Source organism: Squalius cephalus, assembly GCF_949319135.1.
Source record: "Squalius cephalus genome assembly, chromosome: 23".
In the NCBI taxonomy this organism is placed as follows: Eukaryota; Metazoa; Chordata; class Actinopteri; order Cypriniformes; family Leuciscidae; genus Squalius; species Squalius cephalus.
Genome location: NC_137144.1, coordinates 25,294,972 through 25,322,303, shown reverse-complemented (window position 1 = coordinate 25,322,303; position 27,332 = coordinate 25,294,972). Strand labels below are relative to the sequence as shown.

The 27,332-nt window shown below is 39.1% G+C and overlaps 2 protein-coding genes and 1 pseudogene across 11 annotated transcripts in view; 1 reads left to right on the top strand and 2 right to left on the bottom strand.

Moving 5' to 3' along the window:
* Positions 1 to 10,417, bottom strand: part of myrf (myelin regulatory factor) — a 29,214-nt gene extending 18,797 nt beyond the window's left edge. For all 9 annotated transcript variants that reach the window (XM_079860301.1, XM_079860302.1, XM_079860305.1 and 6 more), the window contains exons 1-2: positions 10,294 to 10,417; positions 644 to 734 (exon numbers count right to left, since the gene is read on the bottom strand). In XM_079860301.1, coding sequence (XP_079716427.1) covers positions 644 to 734; positions 10,294 to 10,342 — 140 coding nt within the window. In that variant the 5' untranslated portion in view covers positions 10,343 to 10,417. The remainder of the gene's footprint in view (positions 1 to 643; positions 735 to 10,293) is intronic.
* Positions 10,418 to 14,987: 4,570 nt separating this feature from the next.
* On the top strand, positions 14,988 to 20,100 carry LOC307151482 (transmembrane protein 80-like). Its single transcript, XM_079859558.1, has 6 exons — positions 14,988 to 15,028; positions 15,350 to 15,366; positions 15,885 to 15,978; positions 16,238 to 16,330; positions 16,411 to 16,612; positions 19,906 to 20,100. Exons 1-6 carry the CDS (start codon positions 15,010 to 15,012, stop codon positions 19,916 to 19,918), a joined length of 438 nt encoding a protein of 145 aa, XP_079715684.1. The 5' UTR covers positions 14,988 to 15,009; the 3' UTR covers positions 19,919 to 20,100.
* Positions 20,101 to 21,618: 1,518 nt separating this feature from the next.
* Positions 21,619 to 23,502, bottom strand: LOC307151676 (serine/threonine-protein kinase pim-2-like; annotated as a pseudogene). Its single transcript, XR_013824115.1, has 4 exons — positions 23,232 to 23,502; positions 22,832 to 22,926; positions 21,857 to 22,512; positions 21,619 to 21,752 (listed from the first exon to the last, which is right to left on the bottom strand). The product of XR_013824115.1 is annotated as a serine/threonine-protein kinase pim-2-like (transcript).
* Between the last annotated feature and the right edge of the window lie 3,830 nt (positions 23,503 to 27,332).

The window sequence follows — 27,332 nt, the reverse complement described above, 5'->3', positions numbered from 1 at the left end:
TGTTCTGGTGCATTGTTGGCGTGTTGCTATTTTGTGGCAACAGAAATAGACTGTGCCATTGACCAACTGAAACCTGGTCTAAAGTCCATGGCGCAATATTTTTTTTATTATTTAAAGAGCCCGTTAGTAATACACTCTATTTATTACACACACATCGACGCGCAGCAGCACACAAACATGCCAAATATTAAAAATAAAAGGATTCAAATGTAAAAGATTAATATTGTGTACATAAATATAAGGTGAATCCGGCTTGTCCCGTAGATGTTCTGCTTGTGAGCTTTAACCTTGCGCACGAGCAGATCCGGTTCCTCTCTGGAGACGCGTTCAGTCTTTCCGCTAGCAAATTCCGTCATGTAAATAGCGAATCTGCCATGGCGTGAGTGCAACTGGCTTTTAAAGGGAATGGGAGATGAGAGATGAGTTGTTTTTTTTTCACGTTATGCCCAAAACACACCCGTTACTCATTAAGAGAATAGGGACAACCCTTTTAGACCATGCGCCGCACGCGCCAACCATTTTTCCTGTCGTTAAACTAGCAAAAGTGGAAACGGACACGCCCTAAATGCACTTGCACTTCAGACCATGCGCTGAGATCTTTAAAATAGGGCCCAGGTTACACATAGAAACTCATGTCTCTTACATGTCAGTGCTGTCGTCCTCTTTGCTGATGTATTCCTCCAGGATACTGGTGTCAATGTTTGTTGGCTCCAAAGAGCTGTTAATATCATGACCTGCGAGGGAGAGAGAGAGAGAGAGAGAGAGAGAGAGAGAGAGAGAGAGAGAGAGAGAGAGAGAGAGAGAGAAAGGTAGAAGAGAGTGAGAGAGGAGGATGAGTATCGTGTTCCTACGCACCGTTTCTACAGTGATAAAATAACAGTTTCACAACATCTCTTATTCTGACTCTGACGGTTTCATGATTCATGTGGCTTGTTGCAACACTTCTGATCATTTGTTTGCTTGTTTAATTCCCAGATTGATGACATATGTTCAAACTGGGGATCACAGATGAGGTCAATGAAAACATAAATGTCTTGCAGGTTATAGACACAACATGAGCTGTAAAAAGCCTAGAGGGCCACTTTCACACTTTCAAAGAAAATAATTTTCTTTAATTCTTCATCCACAAAATAGCTTTTCTCTCTTTTCCAATCCTTGCCGCTCTCATATGCCCCCCTTCTGCACTTCTTTACCAAATCTCTCCAAATCTGCACCACATGACCCGTCTGCAATCACTCTGTTTGCAACACCTGCAAAACGTCACTCTGACCCAGGCCGACTGACCCTGCTCACTTAAGCCATATAAAGCATCTTTTCTTGCACAATTTATGTTTCTCTTTATGCAATATACCAGTGTTTGTTCATCAAAAAATTAAGTGTGTGTTCTTGGGTTAAAAAACGTAAAAATCAACGAATATCATATTTTTCATCATTATGAATATGAACCCATATGAATGTTATTTAACTTTAAAAAAAATCATATAATCATTTTTTATATTATTCTGTTTTAAAATGTATTTTAAAATTAATTAAAGAATAAACTTATTAAAGTTATTAAAGTTATTTTTTTAAAAGTTATAAAGTTATTTTTTTCCTTAGGGCCAATATAAATGTACTTTTTTTTTTTGAAAAATAAAGCATTAAAATAATAACAACAAACATACAAATAAAGTTGTAATTCCTTTGAGACAAAGGAAAAAATAACAAATAAATGTGAGTTCTGATTTGTCACACCACGAGACTATTTAAATTAACTGCAAAAAGGCTGAGGTGATTAAAAAAAAACTAAAAGAAATGGTGACAAGTTACACCACATAATATATATGCTTTCCCTTATACAATCATATAAATTATAACCTAAAATCTTGATGTTGAAAAAGTTCATGTCCATGTATTCAGTCACAGAAGTGCAAGTTTCAACAACAAATACAGAATTACACAAAGAAAGCAAGTTAAGCCAGAAAAGGATGGAGAGAATGAGGGGTCAGGTGGAGGTATAGTCGAGTATGAAGAGTCCCCCACTAAACCCCTGATCTCTCTCTCTCTCTCTCTCTCTCTCTCTCTCTCTCTTTGATAGATTAGGCCACGAACGAAGCCGGAATGTGAAGAATTCCTGTGTTAGTGTTGGGAAAACTCTCTGGTCCATCAGCCTCCCACAGCCTGAGAGTGATCACATCTCGCCTCCGTGGATGTCCTGACCCAAACAGAACACCACACTTAAAACCAACACAATCCAGACTCTCAAAATAACCCAAAGCGGTTTCCAACAGCTTTTCATTGTGACCAAGAACATTTGACACCTGATGGACACCTCAGGGATCAAAGCAATCACTAACCACTTGAGTAATCTCAAATGTGCTTTACAGAATAAAATCAAAAACTGTAATGAGTGATGAAACTGCTGCTCTAGAGGGTAAAAAAACAACACTGATGTAATGTTTCGAGGTGCTGCGATTGGGGTCTCCGCTCGGACAGTTTTATGAGTGTGCCAGCAGGGCAAATAGGAACGGAGAGGGATGATTTTACAAAATAAGATCCAGATGTTTCCATCCTCCTGCTGCAAATCTGCCAGGCCAGCGCTGATAACGGCTGCGAGATTGACTGACGGGAACGAGAGTGGGGGAGAAGAGGGAGAGAGCCATGTTGAAAGATTTTAACGAACATACGGGAAACACACGCTGTTGTTCGGAAACATGATGTTCGGAAATATCGAACGTCTGTATGTGTATGCGTGCACATGCCATGTGAAGATTACAAAACAACATGTCGTCTTGGCATTATTTTCCGTTACACTGTGAAATAATCGTCACGTTCAATTAAAATCACAAGCTCGAAAATATTTTCCCCACTCAGTAATGCTGAATATGTGTTCAGTGTATTCAAATGCTCGTTTTAAATCTTGTAAACACCACTAAATCAACTCAAAATGCTAAACTAATCTCAACACATATATATTGGCTGATCAAGAAGTATTTAGCATGAAAAACTGATAATTCTGAACTATGCATTTTCCATCACTGAAGGGCCAAATCAGAAACTCTCCCTCGAGAGCTCATTAATCACAATCAACAATACGTCATACTTCCCCTCCTCCCTGTCTCCATATCTCTCTCCCTCTATCTCTCTTTACCTCCCTCTGCAATGTGCACATACACATGCCCTGTTTCTCTACATCTCCCGATTATTTTCTATGTGAAACCGATCATTGTATGTGAGTTCTTATGCATGTTAATCATTAAGCTCTAATTCACACCAGAGTAAAGTATGATAGAGCGAAGTCCACAACATTATCAAATGGTAAACACTACCCAGAATCCCCTGGGTTCCTTAAAAAGACGAAAACACACACGGCATCACCGTGATCAATACAGCATTCATTTGAGTATCCACACAGTTAGAGAGGAAAACATTTGTCTTAGTTAAACAATCATTGATGTGATGAGAGAACTGTAAAATCGCAATCAGTGCCAGACAAAACACACATAGATATTGTCAATCAAACAAAAATAAGGTTTTTATTGGATTTTTTACTGGAGTGTTTCAGCAAATCAAGCTGTTTAACCGTGATGTCAATTTGTAGGCCATCTGCCAATGAGTTTTGAGTGTTTTTAACCATTGCTGCGCACTGGCTTAAAGGATCCCACCCCCACATCTCTTTGATATTAAATGGTTTGGGTTCCTCCTTCAAAACATCTTACGTCTGTTAGTCAAATCACTCAGAAAAGTAACAGCAATCATTCATGTCTTTAGCACAAATAATGAAGAGCGAGTTACATGCTAAAGGGTTAGGAGTTTGTTCATTTAGCAAACAACACTAATCTTCTCTGTATGAATACAGAACACACTTTCCATTGATTTCCATGTGTTCAAACAGGAATACACACATTCATATATACCACGCATGCATTGCACACATACATAAAGGCTACTGAACAAATGCATGAGTTCTGGCAATGTGAGTACTGGTAATAAGAAAAGACAAGAGAAGTTTACTACAAGAAAAATAGGGTGAGAGACACAGGGGAAGGATGAAGAGAGAAAAAGAGAGACGGTACCTGCTCGAAGCCACAGCATTTTGTTTTAGGATAGACACAACCTACAAAACTGAAGCTGTGTGTATATGACCCAGTACGTCTCTCATATCCTTCCAAACAACATACACCTTTCCATCTCGGAGCTCAGCTGGCGGGTACAGGGTTACGTGAATGTGTGAGTGTGTGTGTGTTGTAATGCAGGATTAGGTCTCAGTCATGAGACAGAGCTGTACCAGGCCACCACACACAGTTCTAGTCGCCCACCAGCACTGAATGCACCGGCCGACCTGAGCTGCTTACCTACACTTCACGAACACCAGAGAGAGAACGAGAGAGAGAGGCAAAGAGCAGTGAATGCCTTCATACGGTCAGCAGAGGAAGGAAACATGCAAAAGTCGGGTAACAATAAGGAATGATACATTATCAGGGGTGTAACACATTAACAGTCCCACACGCATCAACATTGTCAACATCTTGGCCCAATTTTAACCCCAATGCCCCAGTTTAATCCCCACTAACATGCCGAGTCACTAGCCAGATTATCTGGTGTGGTCCGATCAGATCAGAGTTTAAATGTCCCATTTGCAGCAAATGAAAAGATCTGCATTTGTTATAAGCGCTGGTGTCAATGGCAGAATCTATGCAGCTGAACCTCCAGCGCCATGGAAAAAGAAACAAGATTTTATATAATGATGACAATTTTTTTTTTTCTAGTGAGTTGTCCTTGAGAGTGCCACACAAAAACAACAACAACATGACCAGTGTAATCTGATTCATGAGCAAATGACTCTTATGAACTGATTCTTTTGATGATTCATTCAGAAAGATCACACCGGCTGCATCCGAAATCTTCCCTTCCCAACCATATAGTAGACGAAAAACAGTATGTGACAAAAGTTGTATGTCCGAATTCACAGTTCTCAAGGCAAAAAGTACCCGGATGACCTACTACCTGCGTATATGATGGATACTTTACTATCCCATGAGGCCACGGGAGAGGATTTGTGAATGGAGGTGAAGCGAATTTGTGAATGGAGCAACTGATGTTGCTAGGTCACATGATAATGACTTTTTTAGCGATCGTGAAGTAATTATTCATTTCAGACACAGCCAAACTCAGGGGTTACTGGTTTGAATCAATCTGATCAATCTTTTACTGAATGAACTAACTGAATCAGGTAAGGTTAATGAATCAACATTTGACTCACTTAAACTGCAAGTTACTTTCATTGCTTTTAGTAGTAAAGAAACAGAAATATAAATATTAGATAAAAAACTAGAAATGTTGAAACTGAAGTACTAAAATGACTAAAAACACTGGCGTTCCAATAAAATGAAGGACGTGGGAATCGGATCACGGTCACCAGAAATGTGGAAAGTGTGTAATTTTTGGTGTGTTGTAATGGAACTGGCATGTGAATGTTACAGGCCTGGCTGCTCAAACACAATGCATTCCAGTGACAGCAAATACACTGTTACATGAGAGAGACCACGCGCAACGGCCAAACCATTCCCTCCATCAAACATCAGCTCCAGGAACCATCTGTACCCACACACAAGAGTGATCCATGACTTGCTGACATCGGGATAAATGTGACCTAACCTGCCTGAATAATCTCACAAAAGTCAAGAAGTGCCTGACTGATGTTGTAGGAACATCCCACAGGAAAGAGAAATCACAAATGAGATTTAGTTATTTGACTCGTAGATAGGATTTAAATAAATTTGAATGATGATTTGTATTTTATTTTTTTTATTAATTTTTTCAGCAATTTCATTTTGCGATGATAGTGGTGCAGAAAATACACATTTCAACCATAAAGTTACCATGAAACAGAAGTTGCGATAGCTTTTTCTTCCCTATTGTGACGTATATCCAAGTGAAACAGCTTCTCGAATGAGAAAAAATGTAGAGCGGGGCTTGATTTTGTCCATTGGGAATTGATTGGATGGTTGTGGTTTGCTATTGGTGGATCTCATGTGAGTGACAGGTTGTCCCGCCTTCGTGCCAGTAAACACATCATCAGAGAATAGAAGAGATGTTGCTACTAGAGGGAGGTGAAGCTATTTTGTTTAAAGACAAAAAAAACAAGAATTGTCAGATTTGATTTCATGGTGACTTTAAATTAAGCATGTCTGAAACCCGGTTACTGTAAAATTTTAAGTTGACATAATTTCCCAAATAATTCACCTTGGGTGGCAAAGGGGTGAGTTTCGTGTTAAGGACCTCACGGATTGGTTGCGGTCCAAAACATCAACTCCTACGCTGGTGTTTCGACCAATCAGCTCTGTAATACACAGTGCCTGAGTGCTTAATGTGTGCTGGTTTCCCAAAACTGATACATGTGTGTTTCTGCTTTTGCATGTTGGCATGTGTGTGTGTTTGTATGACCTGTGCCCTGCCCTTATCTCACCCCACCCACAGCATGTATGAGTGTGTGTGTGCATCCATCTGTGTGCGTCTAAGTCTGTTATCTCTCTCCCTCGCCCTGTCTGCACACTGTCACACTAATGGAGTCGGAATGAGGCAGCGATAGCGAAAAAGAGACGCGCGAGAGAAAGAAACATTACTCGCACCTCATTCTGTTTTTTAACAGTCTTGTAGGTATGCCAGGAATGATCCAGTGCATTAGAGAGAGGGGGCAAGCGTACCCTCTATAAGCAGCTTATGGCTACACTCAATCAGATAAAAACGCTTTCTGAGCGCTCTTATGCCACAAGGGGTTTCGGTGCTAGATATGTTTAGAAAAATATCCTATCCTCATCTCAGAACCAAAGGAATAGAAGCCATTAACCGTTTCCCAGAGTTCCTTTCAACACCTTCAATCGTCGAGCCATCCTTGCGAATAATGAAAACACAGAAGGCGTTTATCACAGGGCTGTTTGTTTACTTTGAGAATGTCAATCCATTCCTCTCAAATGTATTCGCCAGCTTGAGTAAAGTGAGACAGTGTCTCAAACTGTGCTCAGATTTGCCAAGATATCAAAGGGTGTGTTCACACTTATAGTTCGGTTTGCTTGGTTCGTTTGGTCCGCACACGAGTTCACATTAGCGTTTTAGCGTTCACATTGGCATTTTAACACCGAACCTCAAGAAACCGAACATAAAGGCATAAGGATTGGTCAGCTTTTATAACGTATATTTTGCAAAGGAACTTACGAACATCCAAAACAATGCTGTGTTCTGCGATAAATGTGTTCGTTGTATATGCGTTGCTACATATGATGGCATCTTGACCAGCTGAGAACTCGTGAGGAGCTTATTAAATGTGTAAACGAGTCAAAACAGCAGCAGGAATCCCTCCGTCACACACAAACCAAGATCTGCTGTGAGGAGACGCGGTTCTGATGCTTGTACTGAACTGTGATGGGAAATATCACGGCTATGATGAGAAAAAAAGGGATCCAGGTATCCATTCTGTCCTTTTTAGGGTCACATCTTGTATATCATGTCCTGTTTTTGGTTCGTTTACATGTCTTTGGTCCGTGTTGTGTTCATATTTCAGTCGAACCGCACCAGAGTTGGTTTAGAAGCGGAGTGAGACTCATCTTTTCAGCATCTCGGTCAGTGTGTTTGATGCACCAGGGTTCGGATGGCAGCGTTCACACTTATTCAGATGAACCGCACTAACAGAGCAATCGCACCAGGGTTCGTTTTAATCCAAACAAACATGCCAAGTCTGAACACACCCTAAACCTCAATCAAAAGTCAATATAAACATTTCTCATAGAATTCTTCTAAGACTTAAAGATCTGAGCTGCTATCCTTTTACTGTATGACAACTGCAAAGTGCCTATTTCTGTTTTTTTCCGAGGAATTGTCTGAGAAACATCCAAGACAAACTTGATATTTGAGTGAAACTCTATTACATTGTTTGAATTTCGATAGAGCGACCTCTGAGCAATAAAACTTTCCTCTTGGACAGCTGAGGGTCAAATCAGACAAACAGCTCAATCTGCCTCTTCTTTTGTGCTTTGTGTTGCTGTACTCCACAATGGATGTTCATTTAAGACGCCCCCCTCCCCGCTTCACTAAACACACAAACACAAACAAACAGAGAACAAACACACGGAGCATTCATTGGGAATCGTGAACGTGGAGCACAATCAAAAACAGCAATCAATTCAATACACACAGTCAAATAATAGAAAAACTTCAACTGATATGAATCAGAATCTCATTCAAGTTAAATCTACGGCCTGATTCACAACAGTGTTCTCAAAAACACAAACCATAAACAGACTCCTGAACAAAAACTGTGAAATTGTGTAATTCACATCACACACTTATACTGTTGTTTGCCTATTTCTGAGTACTTGTGTGTCTCTGTGGAAAAGGCTGTCAGAACATCTCCAGCATTTTCTGCCTTACTCCCCAAATGAAGAATGTAAACTTGTGAAATTCTCGTTAAAGAGCAGTTCTTGACGGCCATGAACTCCAGAGCCCAAAGAAGAAGTCAACAGTGTTTACAGTGAAACACTGTCATATATACAAACCGTTACACCTGCTCCGAGAACACGCACTCACGCCTAACGACGTGCCACAATTTATGGTTGGAAAATCCCTCCAAAATAAATAGTTCGGCTTAGAACCCGCCGTAAAAAAACTACGGCTTTTATCTGTCAAGAATGACAGGGAAACGAATATGACCACTCTGAGGGGACAAATGAAGTTAAAAGCTTTCTGAAGAAGAAAAAAAACAATTACGATAAGAAAAGAGTGAAGAAAAACACTTTGCAGTGATGTCTGCAATAACACAAAAAATATATCCAGTATACATACTGGATACTGGACAATATATATCTAAAATGCTTAGGTCACATTTTACCCGAAAATGAAAAAGAAAAAAAGTAAGAAATTACATGTTAAGTTATGAATTAAATCTTTGTTTTAGGACCATCACAGATTTTACATTGTTTTCATGACAGCTTAGCACATTTTCTCCCCAGATTGTCATTACCGCAATGCATCTATGTATTTTTTGTAATTCGCAATATTCGTTGATTTGTAATTTAAAATAATAATAAAAATATGTTAATGTTTAACTCAGACAAATATATTTTTCATTTCTTACATTATATTAATTATGAGTTTTTTTTTGTTGCATTATCGTCGGAAGTTGTGCTTAATATTAAACTGTCATGAAAACAATGCAAAAAAATCTTCATTTTCTTTAAGCAAAACATAATTTCTTATTTTCATTCTTATTTTGGGAGAAATCAGAAGATATCACATCTGATTCATTCTTTAGTTTTCATCTTATTTTCTTGCTCAACTATCTATTCATTAATCCATCTATCTCTTTAGTTCTCTTATTCTCGTTGTCTCTGCCTTAACCATTACAAACACACCATTTATCACATTCCTCTGTCCTTCCCAGTGTTTCTCCTCAAACCCCTCCTCCTCTCTCCTCTGGATTTCATCCTTCGCTCCCTGCATCCGTACATCATCTCTCTCTTCAATCCTCTCCACCTTTCTGCCCTTCCCAAACATTCCTCCCTCGGATGGCTCATCAGTGGCTTTTTATGTTTTATGTCTCTTGACAAATTGAATCCTCCTAAATCACACGACAATGTCTGAAACATGTCAAAAACATTATCAGTGAAATATGACAAACAATATGTTACTATGAAATAGATCAGTGTAGAACATTCAACGACATTCATCATCACTAACTAGAGTGATTTTGGTTACACTTTATTTTAAGGTGCCATTGTTACAGTGTAATTATATATTTAAGTACTGAGTAATATTAATTAACTACATGTACTTACTATAGGGTTAGGATTTGGTTAGGAATTTACTGTTATTACTACAGTAACTACATGTAACACAATGACACTGTAAAATAAAGTGTTAGGCTACCGTGATTTCTTTCTGAATCATTTCAGGTGCATCACCAGCATGAAGAAACATAAAATATCATCAAGGTTGGTTGAACATAGACAATAGCAGGTTCTTGAACATGGCAATACAATGTTTTTATTATTATTGCTTGTTCTGACCCTTAAAATGACTTTCATTGGTCTAACTTAATGCAGTCAGGTTGACTCGGACATAGGCTATTAAATCAGACTTTAAGTTTGCATGTTACCTGGGGGGAAAACACGTGATGGTAATGGTGTAAATAAGAGTACCATGGTATTACCATCTGATCCATCACTGAATTAGGTAAGTTAAGAAATAGTGATCTGACAAGCAACATCATTTTGAACTACTTTTGAACTGTCACATCAACAGGTCAATGAACTGTCTTACCCTCGAAGAATCTCTGTAAGGCCTCCGTTTCATCAATCACTGCATCCATCCTAGCGGCTCCCGCTTATAAACTCCATGAACGTGAACGGACGATCCTCCGGCGCGCGGGAGCGGCGGGAGTCGCGTGCACTTCAAACTCTCATCATCCCTGTTCAGCAACTTGACGCACAATTATCTTTATATAACAACACGCCTCGGAACTTCCTGGAACTAATTCACTATCAATATCTCCTCTGGATAATTAATGAATGTTATCTAAAAACAGTTTCAGTTCCTTTCGTAAGTCAAAAAAAAAAAAATCCTTTTCTGAGGAGATTTTACCTTTGAATGTCAGGTGGAGGCATATTCCAGTTTTCCCCCCAGATGATATCGTTTATTTGTTACTGCGATGCGTCATTACGGATTTATTTAATAAAAAATGGTCATTTGAAGTTGGAAAGTATTTTAATTCGATAAAAAATTATCCTGTGAGCGGGTTTTGCGCGCACCGGCAAGCGCTCGAGGCAGTTTCAGTGGTACGCGCTCAACGTCCTTTTCTGCGCGCTCTCGCTCGTCTTGCGCTCTGCGCGCGCGCGCTCCACGGGCGAGCGCTTGAGCAAAGACAATGCCCCTGAATATATAGTTTTAACAAGGATTTCCATTGCAGTTTGCTGTTTTACGTGTGAAAGTGACTTTTCGGGCCAACTACAGAGGCAGGTTTTCTATTAAAATAAACCACTGCAATTGATTTAAGTAGCCTACTGCAAAAGACAACTCCAAAACACAAACGAGACATAGGCTACAGTAGGCCTATAAACAAAGACTAAACAGACACATAAACATAATAGCATCAACATAGGCATAACTGACAGTTTTTTGCAGTGTTTACAATATGTAAATGAGTGATTTTAGGTATAGGCTACTTATATTATCTTTACACTGCTCAAAAGTATCTTTCAAGAATACCATAGTATTTTAAACTTTTAAGTGTATGGTAATCATTTAGTACCATGGTAACCATATATCATACATGATATTACCATCCGATACACTGTAAAAAAAATCAAATAAAAACTTTGCTGCTTTAATTTTTTTAAGTAGCCTACCATCACCTTGGCTGTTTAAGTTATTTCAACTTAAATAAGATTCAACTGTCTTTAGTTGAATCTTACAAAAAAGTTGAGTTAAAGTAATGTAAAAACATGTTGTCATAACTTATTGATCATACAATTTTTACAACTTTTATATAGCTATTTTACATATTGTACTTAAACATTTAGATACTTTTCATGAAGTGCACATCTATATGGTATTACTATGATTTTGAACAGTATGATGATAATATCATGGCACATGAATATGGTAATCATATTTCTTTCACTTATCTTCTCATATATGCCTAGTTTCTCATGTTTTAATCTCAAAAATATTGTAGCATCACATCGGTTGTGTTGTGTTGGTTGAGGGATTGTGAATGAATGAGGTGTAACGCCATCATTTATCACTGCATGAGCTGAGTGATCTGTTTCTCTCGTCTCTTTATCCGCGACCTCTTTACGAACAATGACCCTGTGTCCATCACACCCCCCTCCCAATCAAATGCAGTTTTGTTGTTTTTACTCACAGCTGGAGCATCTTTCTCTCTCTCTCTTTCTCTCACCCTCCTTTTTCCTCTGTTTGACCTGAACAACACGCCCGTTCTTCCCACGGCACACTGCGTGGATTGTTTGGGAGGACGCAGGCGAGAAAAAGAGAGCTTGAGGCTGCAGAGACAAAGAAACATCTGGCTGTGTTAATGCACTTCGTCTAAATGTGAGCGTAGCTGTATATGTGTGGCCGCACACATGTGACCCTGTCCTGTTAGTCCACCACACAATGAATGTGTGTGTGGGTGTGTGTGTGTTTACATGGGAGTGTGTGCATGTAAAGTTACAGCATGTCTTATTCTGGCTGTGTACTGCTATTGTTGATTTGGAGTCATTGAGACCATGTCATTCAGTAATCTATAACCAAATGATGACTGTCAGACACTGTTGTTTGAGAACCCTGGACTGTGCTGCTAACATAAGTTAGTTGTAAAATAAAACCCCTACGGCTACCATACCTAACCTGCCAAAAAAAAAAAAAAAAAATTGATCATATTTCACACAAAAAAATGGGGTGGTGTTAAAATTTCCCCTCTCTCTCTTTCAGCAGGTGTGTTTTTTCACTACATACTGACTAATGTGTCTTATCATACATTCCAGTAAATTACGAAGTGTGTGTTTGTTCTAGTTGTGTGTTTGTGGATAAATGTGCATGTGAATATGTATTTGTGTGTGTGGTTTCTGTCTGCAGATATTTTAGAGGCAGGGTATAGGCGATTTGTTCCAGAAACATTTTTGTTGTCGATTTTCGCATACAGATGACAGTGTTGTCAAAACGATCCCCGTTCACACGATCCGCGAAAGTAAAAAAAGCATAAGAAAAATTAAAAACACTGTATTATTCACGTCAAGCCAGTAAAGTCACTTTGTTAAGAAACACGTACGCGCCTATAAACTGAACACGTAATACGCATGCGCATGATGTTATCACAAATGCTATGGAGATGATAACAGCATTGTTTTCAAAAACTTGCACTTTGAAACCCGTTTTCAAAAGTTTGCGCTTTCAGGCCCCCAAAACGCTGTTGTCGTGAAAAATGAACGCCAAAAGGCATAAAAAGATGTCCGTTTTTAATTGAAAGAGGTGTCATGTAAACGGCCCCTATAAAACCCATAATAGTAAATGTTTCCATTTTTGTACAGTATTAAGAACATTTAATTTCATGTAACTTCAGTTGATGTCAAGCAGTGCGAATCTTTGAATTGACTTATGAAAGCATTTTAACCCCTTAAAGGGGTGGTTCAGGATTTTGGACATCGGACCTCATTTCCAAGTTAGCCTGGGTGTTATTTATCAGACAGTTTTCAAAAAATTTCACCCAGTCCTTCAGTTGCATATAGTTCGCCGGTGCTGCTAGGCTAGCGCGAGTCAACGGTAACTGCTAGCCTGCCATTAAAACAGTTTTACCCACTCCACAGTACACCAAAAGCAAATACATTATAACGCCAAACTATCGATGTAAATGTCTGTTGAGAGAATAATGTTAGAAATCAAACTACTCTTGCATCTCAATGATCGCATTACATTTACAGAAACTAGTTTCTCAGCAGCGGCGGAATTTTACTTTGCTCCGGTTAGTACTGCGCCGAAAAGTAAACACAAAACAGAAGCGGACTACAGTCTACATAAGTCGTTCAGTCTAGCTAGCTAGTAGTCTCGGTTGCCTAGTAGGTAACTTAATATCACTCCGCCGCTGCTGTAGACTGTGCTAATAAATACAGGGAACAAAGTATAACTATTGCAATGCGATGAAAGGGTAGTTTGATTTCTAACATTATTCTCTCAACAGACATTTACATCGATAGTCTGGCGTTATAATTTATTTGCTTTTGGTGTACTGTGGAGTGGGTAAAACTGTTTTAATGGCAGGCTATCAGTTACCGTTGACTCGCGCTAGCCTAGCACCGGCAAACTATGCAACTGGGAGGACTGGGTGAACATTTTTGAAAACTGATAAATAACACCCAGGCTAACTTGGAAATGAGGTCTGATGTCCAAAATCCTGAACCACCCCTTTAATTGTCAGTGTCCCGCTAGCCGGACGCTTGGCGCTGTTTTTTTTTTATTGCTTTTTCCCCCTACCAAACGGTCAAAATTTCATTTTGAAATCGGACATTGCGTTACCATGGAAAGGGTAGCCTACTTTAAAACCTTTTAACAGGCTCCTCTCCCTATGGGCGGAATCATGTTTCACATTATAACATTTATTTGAACTATTTTATAATCAAAACTTTTTCTAATCTTGACAAAACACATCGTTGTAAAGGTCTAAGACTCGAGGTTTCATATCTAGCGACTGTTTTGTGATAGAAGTGATATTGTGATAGAAATTTATTGATTTGTTACAGGAAAACGCATTGAAAAAATTATATGGAATGTGGGTGTCACCCGGTGGCTATTTTTGGTATTACACTTAAACAAGATATCAAAGCAACATTTTTGTGATATCAACTTCAAATTTGGTTTAAAATGACTTTGATTTGATAGCAATTTTTGAATAAAAATAATTTTGTATAATATATACATTTGTATAAAATACAAAATGTTTAGTACAGTACATTTGCTTTACAGTAAACTTAAACTTTAACACTTTAATTTTTTGAAGTGCTTTCACTTCAGCTGAGTGTTTTCTTTAAAATGAGACCAAAATTAGGTCTGTATTCCACAGCCTTCGTGATTTACAACCATTTAAGTTTGGATAATGCATTTTCACATCTGTGCCCAAACAGTTAAAATCAAAACCCAATCACAGCATCATTTCGATTGATTAAAAATATTATCCACATTGATTGAGTCTGTCTTATGAAATAATTAAAAAATGACAAATAAACAAAATTATTTGTTACACTGTTAAAACTTTTCTATCTTGTTCTTACTTTTTTAAAGTGATGTTTTAAGTGCATTGGTATGCTGTATTATATATGTATTTTGTTTTAAATTTGCCTGGCATTAATTTAAAAAACTTCTAAATAAAATCCTGTATTGCATTCCGTTCTGTAATCACGTGATGCGTTGACGTCACTCCTGTTCACTAGGAGGCGCCAAAGACTGAACACTGGGCGAACGAACCGAGAGAGTGAGAGAATCAAGATGGCGATTGGACGTGCAGGTAACCCGCGCCGTTGCCATAGATACTGAGTTTATCATCGAAAATAAACGCAATTTTCCTCATTATTACAGTGAAAGCTTCATGTTTTTGTAATATATTTAATGGTTTCAAACATTTCACCGTTTTTTTGTGTGGTTTAATTGCGTTATATGCCTGTCGAGGTTCCTGTGCTGTATGGAAAAGTGAAATGTAGAACTCTGAAAGTGCCAGAAATGTTTACTGTTTCATGCATTTCATTTGATATGTCCGAGGTGTGCATATTTGGATTCTCTTAGGTTGTTTTATTTAAGATGTCAAATGTAAATGTGCTTTTCCCTTTAGGCAAAAACAGCAGTGTTGTATCCTTTGTGAATATTCACGGAATAACAGTCCCTGAACAGTAATGAATTAATGGATGGATGGACGGATGGAAAAGTGAGAGGGAAGATAGAAATAAATAAGCAGAACAAAGCATTATTGAACTTAATAAAAAATGAAGAATTATCTATCTATCTATCTATCTATCTATCTATCTATCTATCTATCTATCTATCTATCTCTCTGTCTGACTGTTTATGAGGACCATAAACTTTCAAACTTTAGTCTTTTAAACTCTCTCTCTCTCTCTCTCTCTCTCTCTCTCTCTCTCTCTCTCTATATATATATATATATACATATAGCATATAAAACAGTTATATGAACTACTTTTCATTTCAATTAATATTCATTCTACTTCCTTACATTCAAATTTAAATTGCATTTCTTCATCCTGTTTGCCAACTCAATTCAAATTCATAATAACTAATGAATAATTAGATTTATAACATAGTACTCATAAGGTATTCATAAGAAAGTTTTAAGCCTTAATCAACACCAGCTCTCATCTGTGCTGCTCCAGATCCTGCTGTATCTCTCAGCAGCTTTCAGTGTGTTTTACTTTCTCTCCACCCTCGCTATGATCATCTACAAGAGTGAGTACTACTTATCAATGTCCTTTAATTTTATTTATTTATTTTGCTTAGTCAAGCATCGCTTGTACTATTACGGTTATGAATTTGAACTAACCATAAGTATTAAGCTACATTTTATTGTACATTTGAACTCTTCCTGCTCTGTTTGTTCTGCAGACATGCATGATACGTCCAATCATTTGTCTTGTTAAGAAGAGGTGTACAAAAATGAAGAGATGAAAATGCATGTATATCTTGTGTCTTTTATGCCGTTTGACAGCTTACATGTTGAGTTTCCCTGTTGGCCGACTCGCTCTAGACGTGTGTCTGCTGTTTCTTATGGCCGGTCTTGAGGTCCTGAGGGTGTACTGGGGTGAGATCCTATTTTTGTTTACTAAAAAAAACATATTTCAAAACATTTTCATTGGCCTCATGTCAATCTCTTTTCCTCAGGGTTAAGGGGAAACCTACAGGAGAGCGAGGGCTACACGGGTTTGAATCTGATCGCCACCGGGGCCACAGTGCTACTGGCGCTCTATTTCGTCATTTGGCAGTCGTACGTCCTGCGAGCTGATGTCATCATTGGCGCCATCTTGATCTGCTTTTACGGCCTAACAGGAATTGTGGGGTTCGGGACGTTGGCGGGATTCAGGAGGTCAGAGTTCACATGCTTGTAGTTTTGGACACCTGGGTTGTGTTACAAAATCTAGTGAGCTCCCTTGCTTAGTAAAGCTGCATCAAATGGATTTAAAGCTACACTGTGTAATTTTTTAAGTTGATTCTTAGCAAAAAACACTTTGTTCTTTCAAAATGATATGTGCTCATTAATGTGTAATTACTTCTACCAACTAATCAAGTATTCTCGTAAGTGTATAATCTGCCATTTAGAATACATACGAGCGAGTCGCTCGAATGGCGGCAGCCATGTTGCGCCTCCATCTTGAAAATACATTAGCCAAAGAGAGACATACCTGGAAATTCAAGCTTCGCCTTTCGCGTTTTTACACTCAGTGGCACCGTGACGAATGCGAGGGAGAGATCACTCGCGACTGCCGGCAGATTTGAAATAATACGGCCATCGTAGGAGTTAAAACGCCCTCGGGATGGGAGGGGCTAGAAAGTAATATTCAGTTGGTAGTCATAAACAATTTCACCGCTAGATGGGAGAAAATCCTACACAGTGTAGCTTTAAAACGCATGTCATCCAAACAGCATTTCTCCAGCAAAGTTCACAGGACTCTCAACTCGCAATTGATTTCAGTTGAGTTTGTCTGTTAGCATGTTGGTAAACTAATGACACATAAACATAAAAATATATAACACACATGCAGTGCTCAACATTAACGCTTGTCCGCTTGTTCGGGACAAGTGTATTTTTTGAAGGGGCAAGTGAAAGAGATTTTACTTGCCCGACCGGATCAAATCGTCAATAACAAAAAATAACTAGGGAATCACTAAAACACAAGAATGATTGAATTTTTTTATAAATGTAATTGATGGTGGATAATAATATATAATGTATAATGTACTGATGTTAACAAGGTTGTGCTGTTGAGGCTTGCGCAGCCTCTTGAGGAGAACTCTAAACAAAAAAAAGAAACTCAGTTAACATACTGCGCCAAAATATAAAATGTGGATTTTTTATATTTATAACATATTATACAGGAAAGCAACATCACACGACCAAGAGTGCTAAGAGTTTTCATTACTAAATAATTCAGCGTCTTGAAGGCATTGGTTGAGTCAAAGATTCAATGACCTATACAATCTCATAACATTATTTAATGCATTTGTAATTTTTCAGTGTAAATTATTTAATTTGCTTGGTTACTGCTAGGGGTGTGCCGGTTTCAGAATTGGTGATGACGGTTATGACGTGAGTCAAATGTGACGGTTCGTAACATAACCGTCGTCGAGGGCAGGGCGTTGTTATAGGACAACTTAGTTTGAATAAACGAGCAGACACTGATTATTTGATCGCCTTAATTAAAAAAACAAAAAAGTAATATTTGTGTAGTGTTCAATGTTGTTATCAATAGAGATACGCAGATGGGGTATTATTTCATCCGCAACCGCATCAAAAAACTCATCATCCGCACCAACGTTTTTTGACCAAATTTCAAAGCCGCACCCGCCCGCCATCCGCTGATTGTTTTGCGGTCTATGGACGATGCAATGCTCTGCTGATGCGAGCCGCAAGAAAGCCCTGTTCTGTTCTAGAAAGGATGCAGCAAAGATATTTAATGCTAATGTATGAGGCATAGATAGGCCTACGCTGAGTTTCATTCATTTACGATGAGATGCGCTCTAGTTCACAATGCAATGCAAGTGAACGCGGCGCACCGGCGCCTCCATGTCATGGTTATTATATTGTCATTTGCTTTTTATTTATTAAATACATTCAATTGGTTGATGAAACATTTATTAAAATTAAGATACAATTTGTATAAAACGAAATTCGCTTTAAAGAAAGGCTTTCTACAAAGAAAAACCTAATGAAGTGGTAAAAATCATGTCTGACGATTTACAAAACAAAACTTGCGTTGGTACTTGGCAAAGAATCAAATACAGTTGGAAACGACGTAGACCATTAATGACACAGACTGTTAACAATTGTTTTTAATTAGTGTTTAAACATTATGACAAAAAATGTTTGTAAAAAATATTTTAATAACACGGTTTTGGCGGTTATTTAGATCTAATGGCGGTGTTCCGTCGGTCTCACGGTTATATACTAACCGTCACACCCCTAGTTACTGCCCTATAGTGTCTTATTATTCTAATGGAATTTATTTATCAAATTTAAGAAATTAAAATGAAAGAGGAAGGATACATTTAAAATGATCAGGAAAAAAAAATACTTTTTATAAATGAAAAAAAAAAAAAAATGCCCTAGTGTAAATAGCACAAATATGCAGATTTAAATATGTCAAAACTCATATATTGCTTCATAATAAAATGTATTTGCAACACGAAAATCCAATTTTTTTGTACAATAACTGATTTAATTTTTCTTAAGGACAAGCACATGACAAGGCTTAATGTCTTAATGGATATTTCCATTTCAATACATTTCAGTATATAAATTATATTATTTTACACCTGAGTTAATGTGAAATGTTAATGTGAAATTATTTTCACTTTCCTGTAGTAGAGTATAATGTGATTATCTCAACAGCAAAGTCTATTGGAACTTTAAGTCTTTTGTGTTTTATGTAATGAGCACTGCGAATTTGTGAGTTGTTCTGCACTGTATGTCTTTGTAGAGCATTTATTTTACGTTCTACCTATGTAGGCAGCTTGCTAGGTTTTGGAACAAAGCTTGTAAGTTGTACTATATATATATGTTTTATGTCTATGGCTCGGCTGTCAGAATAATCCAGACTGTAACGTCATTGTCGGAACAAAAGAATCGTAAAATGAGCGTGGGGACAAAGCAAAGTAAATGTGTCGACCCACGCAGAGCTGCAGTCACAGTAAACGGCCTCCTGAATGAACCACACTTTAATAATTCAAACTCAGAGACTGGCCTTCAGAAAATGAGCCGAGTTTCATTCACGAGAAAAACACGGGAAACAAAAGAGACGGACGACGTTAGTAACATTAGGCTCTTAAAAGTCAGACAGCGCAATCTCACGTTTCTTAAAGTCTGCTCGCAAAAACGTCTCATGAAATTCTTCCAAAACAAAATCTGAGCTGCTATCCAGTTAGCTGTACACGCTTACTGTGTGTGAACAATTAAATTATCTAGTTTTATTTATCCTTATTTTATTGAGAAACATCTGAGACAGTTTGATACTGAGGTGAAACAACCATTAAGTCTCATAACCATTATGTCTTGTATTTGCTTTAGCCTGGTTTCTCATGAGATGTATGCACACTGTTAAGTGTGCTTTATATTGAGCAAGTGTCTGTGGTGTTGATTATGTGTCTTGTTGTCTTTTCTAGTGTTTACTCCTGACTGTGGCTTCAGCTGACAGGCTGCTGGAGATTTCCATTGCTATGCAACCGACTGCTGTTTCTTATCTGTAAATACAAGTTTGATTACAATTTGTAATCTGTCATAGCACTTTCATTTAAAAAAAAAAAAACCTGGCAGCTGATGTTGTTTTTAAACAAAACCCTGATGTAGAATTGAACAGCTTTTTCAAGGACACTTACCTGTCATTTAAAAACAGATTATTAAAAAAAATCTTTTTTTTGTTTTTTTGTGTTGTTGAAGTAGACAAAGTTAGCAACTGCACTTTTAATGTGTAAGAAGCCTGTTTCTTTTTTACTAAAAAGTACTATTTATAAACATTTGTTCAAATATTAAGAATGCATTACTTTTGTCTTTTTGCACTTTTGTTAGACAAATGAAATTGAAGAAGACCTTATTTAAACATAAACTTGTCTGATGCTTTGTGTCGATCATGTGACACAGTTTACTTTGGTGTGACAAACAGAAAAGAAAAAAGTTACTACAGTACATATGTTTAGTAAACAATTGAGTGTTATAAAAGTTACATTTTATTAAAAAAACCTCATGTTTTGTTAAAATGTCCCTACACCTTTTAGTGGAGCGGCTAAGTGATATAATCGTTCAGTTTATGATACAAGCGTGAAAATTGGCATGAGCAGTCTCCATGGGTCACTTGACAAGAAAATTGTCCGAGCCACTTGAAATTTCAAGATTTTTCATTTTTCAAGATGGCCGACACCTTAGTGGAGCAGTTAAGTGATATAGTGGTTCATTTGGTGATACAAGCATGAAAATTGGCATGAGCAGTCTCTGATGGTCACTAGACAATAAGCCACCCACAGCTACTTGAAATTTCAAGATGGCGGCCATTTTTCAAGATGGCCGACACCTTAGTGGAGCAGTTAAGTGATATAGTGGTTTATTTGGTGATACAAACATGAAAATTGGCATGAGTAGTCTCTGATGGTCACTAGACAATAAGCCACCCACAGCTACTTGAAATTTCAAGATGGCCACCACCTTAGTGGAGCAATTAGGTGCATGGCAATTTTCATGCTTGTATCACCAACTAAATGATTTCTTAAGCCTAATTGCTCCACTAAGGTGGTGGCCATCTTGAAAAATGGCCGCCATCTTGAAATTTCAAGTGGCTCGGACAATTTTCTTGTCAAGTGACCCATGGAGACTGCTCATGCCAATTTTCACGCTTGTATCATAAACTGAACGATTCTGCCAAACATAAGCACTTAGCCGCTCCACTATTTGCCTTAAAGACTTTATTATTTATCATTATAAATAGGTTTAAAGGAATACAACAAGTTATTTGATATCATGTTCTCTCCATTACTCGAAGATCCGTGAGCGAGCAGCATCTGGTGGCTTCATCACAATGAGGTACAAAGTCAAAAGGACAAGCACATTTGGACAGCTGTGGCAGGAACTTCAGAAATGGAGGGGAAATGATGGGAAAAACCATAAGGGGCAACCAAAAGAGTATCCCTCCGGAAGCAGTGCCGCCAGACGCAAGTACTGCTCCCTCAAGCCAAGGCGCAAGACGCTACACATGGGTTGCTCGCCCCGCAAGACGCAAAGGCAAGAGGAGGGATGATGCGTCTCCCATTGCAGCCCGCAAGACGCCAACTGGAGTGGCCTTATGTGACGACCTGAAAAAAGAACAGATTTAACTTGGCAAATTCTTCCTATGAGATAATAAATAATTCTTTAGCCGATCTTAGGTTCACTACCTTAAACCAGTTGTGAGACAGGATCAGCCCCAGACTAAGTCGCCGTCTTGGCTTCTCCTTTAGCAGAGCGCTGAGGAGGCGACAGCATTCTGTGCAGGAAGACGTCTGATTATTACCTTTAACTTTACATCTGCTCTATTGGATCATGTTAAGATGTTTTGTATGACTGTGAATTATTAATTCTAGATCTCACCTTTTGACAGGTTGGGTCTGGACCATTGCTTCTTTTTCAGCAGCTTCAGGTCATAATCACTAGGGAAATGTCCACACAACATCACGAACATCAGAATCCCTAGTGACCATGCCGTCGCCTGCCTGCCGTGGTACTTCCCTCTGAGATTGAACTCGGGAGGACAGTACTCCTCTGTGCCTGAGGAAAGAGGTTATGTCTGATGTGTACGTTTGCATTATCTTGTAACTCATCACTGGAGTTAAAGTGCCAAACTGCAGCTTTGAGTGACAATACATACCCCAGTATGACCTGTACGCCGAACTCCTCAGAATGTCCCCACACCCGAAGTCAATCAGCTTGACTTCAGATGTCTCGCTGTTGATCAGGAAATTGTCAAGTTTCATGTCACGGTGGAAAACTCCGCGATGGCAGCACGTGTTGACAGCGTGAGCCGCCTGCCTCATGATGTGCCGGACCTTCTCTTCATCGAGTCTTCCACCGTGACGCCTCATGAACTGGTCCAGATCCTCACAGGGAGAGGGACATTCGAGGACCATGACGAAGTGGTCAGGGTGGTCCCGCCAGTCCAGCAGCCGGATGATCTCTGGCACACTGGGACCTTTATTGGCCAGGATGGTGAGGGCGATCTCTTTAGGAAGAGGCTTTGGATGATCAGGCTAGAAGAATTTTGCAAATAAAGATTTAGCTCAGTCTTGGATCAGTTTGTTAATTGAATAAACAATCAAATATTTGTCTGTGATAAATGTTAATATGAGATGTTTTATAGTGTGCAGCGTACTTACAATGATTAAAAATTTAGTGTCTTTCGTCTTTGTGACGTATTTCACGCCCACCTGATGAACCAAACAAACAATTAATTTGTGTGTAGAAGCCATAAAATACACTAAGAGGGCTTAGAGTGATTTATCAGATGGATGAGATTGAGTAAGGGGGAAAATTCACAAGCTAGATCATGTTTGATTTATTTTGACTTACTTTGAGATCATCCTCCAGACGTCTCCCTTCATACACCACACCAAAACCACCTTTCCCCAGCTGATCACCAATAGTGTAGTGACTGAAGATGTAGTCTATCAAAAGACAAAATAACATAAAATTTCACAGAAGTGAGAGGAGTGTCTTGTGATATGCAAAATTTAATTCATATAGTTGTTCATTTTAATGTATTTTAAATAATTAACAGACTATATTGACAGACATATGTAACAGTTAATGTTGTATCATATAATGAAGATCTCATGGCATTGTTGTGGATTTTGGGATCATTTATACTTACTTCTATTTGATATTGTGTGTAAATAGCGTTGAGTTTTTACATGGTAAAAATGGAGATCTAGTCATTTATATTCACATAAGATGGTCTGGTGTAATTTACCATCACTACTTCTTGCATCCCATGCTACCTTCCTCTTCTCTCCCTCATCCTGCGTCCGCTTCTCCTCTCCCTGACCTGAGCTGCTCTCTGGAGCCTGTTTGCTGGCAGCTCTGAAGAAAGAGGCCAGTCTCCTCCACCACTTCTTCCTCTTTCTACTATCCTGCACTCTCGCTGACTCCTTCCTCTCCTCCTCCTCGCCTCCTCCACCACTTTCTCCTTCTATGTCTATCACCCTCCTCTCCTCCTCCCCTCCTCTCTCCATCACCCTCATCTCCTCCTCCTCTCCTCCTTCCTCTCCTCCTCTCTCCATAACCCTCCTCTCCTCCTCCTCTACTCCTTCTCTCTCCATCACCCTCCTCTCATTGCTCTTTCCCTCACCAGCATCAACATGGGTCTCAATCTCATCGCGATGATGAGGATGTTGAACCGCTGTGTTGATGCTGGGTTTTGTGGGTGTGCTTTGATGTTGATCGCACACCTCGACAATCATCGGACTCACTTTACAAACTAGCAGTCCCATCGCTGTGAAAAAACACTGTCACTCTTGACCTCTACAACAAACCCACAAAGTGTGTATGTCTGTGACGCGCTTATAGACCTTATGTAGCCCCGCCCCTTTTCAGCGCTGCGCTCGTTGTCTTTTGACTTCCGGTCTGTATTTTCACAGCGATTCTGCGTGTTTATTAATGAACGGCTCGTTTTAAAATCTTCCCGGTCGACTGACATTTAAGTCATCTGCTTTAAACATTACAGTCCTCATGATAACTTTCGTTAACTTTACATTAAGTAAATCCACTTCAAAAGCTAATTACTCCTGGACAGCAGCGCCATAGAAATATACAGAGCGACCGCAAAACGGAAGTTAAAAGACAATATTCTAAAGATGGCGGCGCCCTCGTTTCTCTGGCGCATAAGGTCTATAAACCACGAAAGTTCTATATTTGAACGCGCTATGACGTCATAAGACACAAACACGCACAGCGGCCTTGAGCGTCTCAAAATATAAATGTATGTTTTTAAACTAAAACATGTTTTTTAGGACCAAAAATCTTTCAGAACAGTGAGATAATGCAAATATGATATTATATAAGAACTATATAATCTATCTATAAATTACAGAAACGTCTGTATGTCTGTCTGTCTGTCTGTTATTCGCATATCTCTCGAACTGTTAGTCCGATGGATTTCAAACTCGACAGGTGTCTCGCTACGGGCACGAGTAAGTGCAGTGCCAAGTTTGACGTGGTTTGGATGAGAAATGCAAAAGATATCGTTAAAACTACCAGTAAAAGAAGCACTTATAGAAGGTTGTGGTTTAAAAATAAACATTCAGACATAAACACTCAGTCAGCTACACTGTTTACTTCTGAATAGTTTGGTTCCAAAACGTGATAAATCCATTTTGATTAATTTGAGTCAAAATGTGTTTTCTTTCCCAAGAAAGTGGCAAGATGAAAACCACTATTTTCTGTTTCAAACTTTCACATAGCATCTTTAGGTTATAATAACATAAATTCATATCCAGATTTTGATTTTCAAAGATTTATTATAAAAACTGATAATTTTTTTCCCAAAAATGCAATAAATTCATGACACTTTTTTTCCCAAAATGCAATTAATCCATTGAATCAATATAAAAGTTATTTTTTTTTCATATTGAAACTGTTGAAATCAGCCATCGCTAAGAAATATCTCCTGAACTTTTTTGACGGCGATCAGCTCACAAAAACTGATTTTGCACGGGCACTTTGCACTCCTCCCTGAATCGACGAGGTTATTCATTTGTGGATATAAACTGAATCTGTAAGTCAGCTATGCTGTTTACTTCTGAATATTATATTTCATTCTGTTACGCTTAACGTTATCGCTACTGTGTAATGCTATTCACCAACTAAACATATCCTATTCAATGCGTTCACAGTCTCTTTCACGGGCATCATTTGTAGTTGCCTATTCACAAACTGTTTGCTCAAGCATAGCGTTTTCTCGGAGTTCACTGTCTGCTTTCTACCATGCACAAATAAAAATGTCACTGAACTTTTGCTGTGTAATTGTAACAATGAGCACTCAAACACACCAAACCAACAATTGCTAAAAACACACTCAAAAACTGATTTTGCACAGGCATTTTGCACTAGTCTGCAGAAATAACAGAACTTGATGAACTCATTGAAGAAATAACAGAGAAAGAAAGAGCAGCTGAGGAAAACAAAGGGTGTGATGAGCAGTGGCGGATTTAGCAAATCGGGGGCCCAAGGCGAAGGTAGGCTATGGGCCCCTCCACATCCAATCTTTAAAAGAGAACGAAAAAATATGTAGGCCTACCGACTGAATGGTGGATAGGCAGGTAAAGCTAATCTACGGGGAAGTAAAGGTTAGAGAGGAGAAAAAAACATCCCCTTTAAACCCTGCATAGGCTACACTTCTTTACTCCTAAACAGAAACATGTTACAATGTTTACATGGTACAATTTCTGGTAAGCGGCGCAAGACGCTACACATGGGTTGCTCGCCCCGCAAGACGCAAAGGCAAGAGGAGGGATGATGCGTCTCCCATTGCAGCCCGCAAGACGCCAACTGGAGTGGCCTTATGTGACGACCTGAAAAAAGAACAGATTTAACTTGGCAAATTCTTCCTATGAGTTAATAAACAATTCTTTAGCCGATCTTAGGTTCGCTACCTTAAACCAGTTGTGGGACAGGATCAGCCCCAGACTAAGTCGCCGTCTTGGCTTCTCCTTTAGCAGAGCCTTGAGGAGGCGACAGCATTCTGTGCAGGAAGACGTCTGATTATTACCTCAAACAACACATCATGTTTTGTATGACTGTGAATTATTAATTCTAGATCTCACCTTTTGACAGGTTGGGTCTGGACCAGAGATTCTGCTTCAGCAGCATCAGGTCATAGACACTAGGGAAATGTCCACACAACATCACGAACATCAGAATCCCTAGTGACCATGCCGTCGCCTGCCTGCCGTGGTACTTCCCTCTGAGACGGTACTCGGGAGGACAGTACTCTGGTGTGCCTGAGGAAAGAGGTTATGTCTGATGTGTACGTTTGCATTATCTCGTAACTCATCACTGGAGTTAAAGTGCCAAACTGCAGCTTTGAGTATGACCTGTACGCCGAACTCCTCAGAATGTCCCCACACCCGAAGTCAATCAGCTTGACTTCAGATGTCTCGCTGTTGATCAGGAGATTGTCCAGTATAATGTCACGGTGGAGAACTCCACGATGGCAGCACGTGTTGACAGCGTGAGCCGCCTGCCTCATGATGTGCCGGACCTTCTCTTCATCGAGTCTTCCACCGTGACGCCTCATGAACTGGTCCAGATCCTCACAGGGAGAGGGACATTTGAGGACCATGACGAAGTGGTCAGGGTGGTCCCGCCAGTCCAGCAGCCGTATGATCTCTGGCACACTGGGACCTTTACTGGCCAGGATGGTGAAGGCGATCTCTTTAGGAAGATGCTTGTGTGGATGATCAGGCTAGAAGAATTTGGTTTGCAAATAAAGATTTAACTCAGTCTTAGACCAGCTTGTTAATTGAATAAACAATCAAATATTTGTCTGTGATAAATGTTAATATGAGATGTTTTATAATGTGCAGCGTACTTAGAATGAATAAATATTCAGTGTCTTTCGTCTTTGTGACGTATTTCACGGCCACCTGATGAACAAAACAAACAATTAATTTGTGTGTAGAAGCCATAAAATACACTAAGAGGGCTTAGAGTGATTTATCAGAAAGATGAGATTGAGTAAGGGGGAAAATTCACAAGCTAGATCGTGTTTGATTTATATTGACTTACTTTAAGATCATCCTCCAGACGTCTCCCTTCGTACACCACACTAAAACCACCTTTCAATGATGGGAAAAACCATAAGGGGCAACCAAAAGAGTATCCCTCCGGAAGCAGTGCCGCCAGACGCAAGTACTGCTCCCTCAAGCCAAGGCGCAAGACGCTACACATGGGTTGCTCGCCCCGCAAGACGCAAAGGCAAGAGGAGGGATGATGCGTCTCCCATTGCAGCCCGCAAGATGCCAACTGGAGTGGCCTTATGTGACGACCTGAAAAAAGAACAGATTTAACTTGG

What these genes read in the sequence shown, in the direction of transcription:
- LOC307151482 (XM_079859558.1), top strand. An exon ending in CGCTATGATCATCTACAAGA is followed by an intron (nt 15,979 to 16,237) that starts GTGAGTACTACT and finishes GCCGTTTGACAG; the next exon opens with CTTACATGTTGAGTTTCCCT. An exon ending in GGTCCTGAGGGTGTACTGGG is followed by an intron (nt 16,331 to 16,410) that starts GTGAGATCCTAT and finishes TCTTTTCCTCAG; the next exon opens with GGTTAAGGGGAAACCTACAG.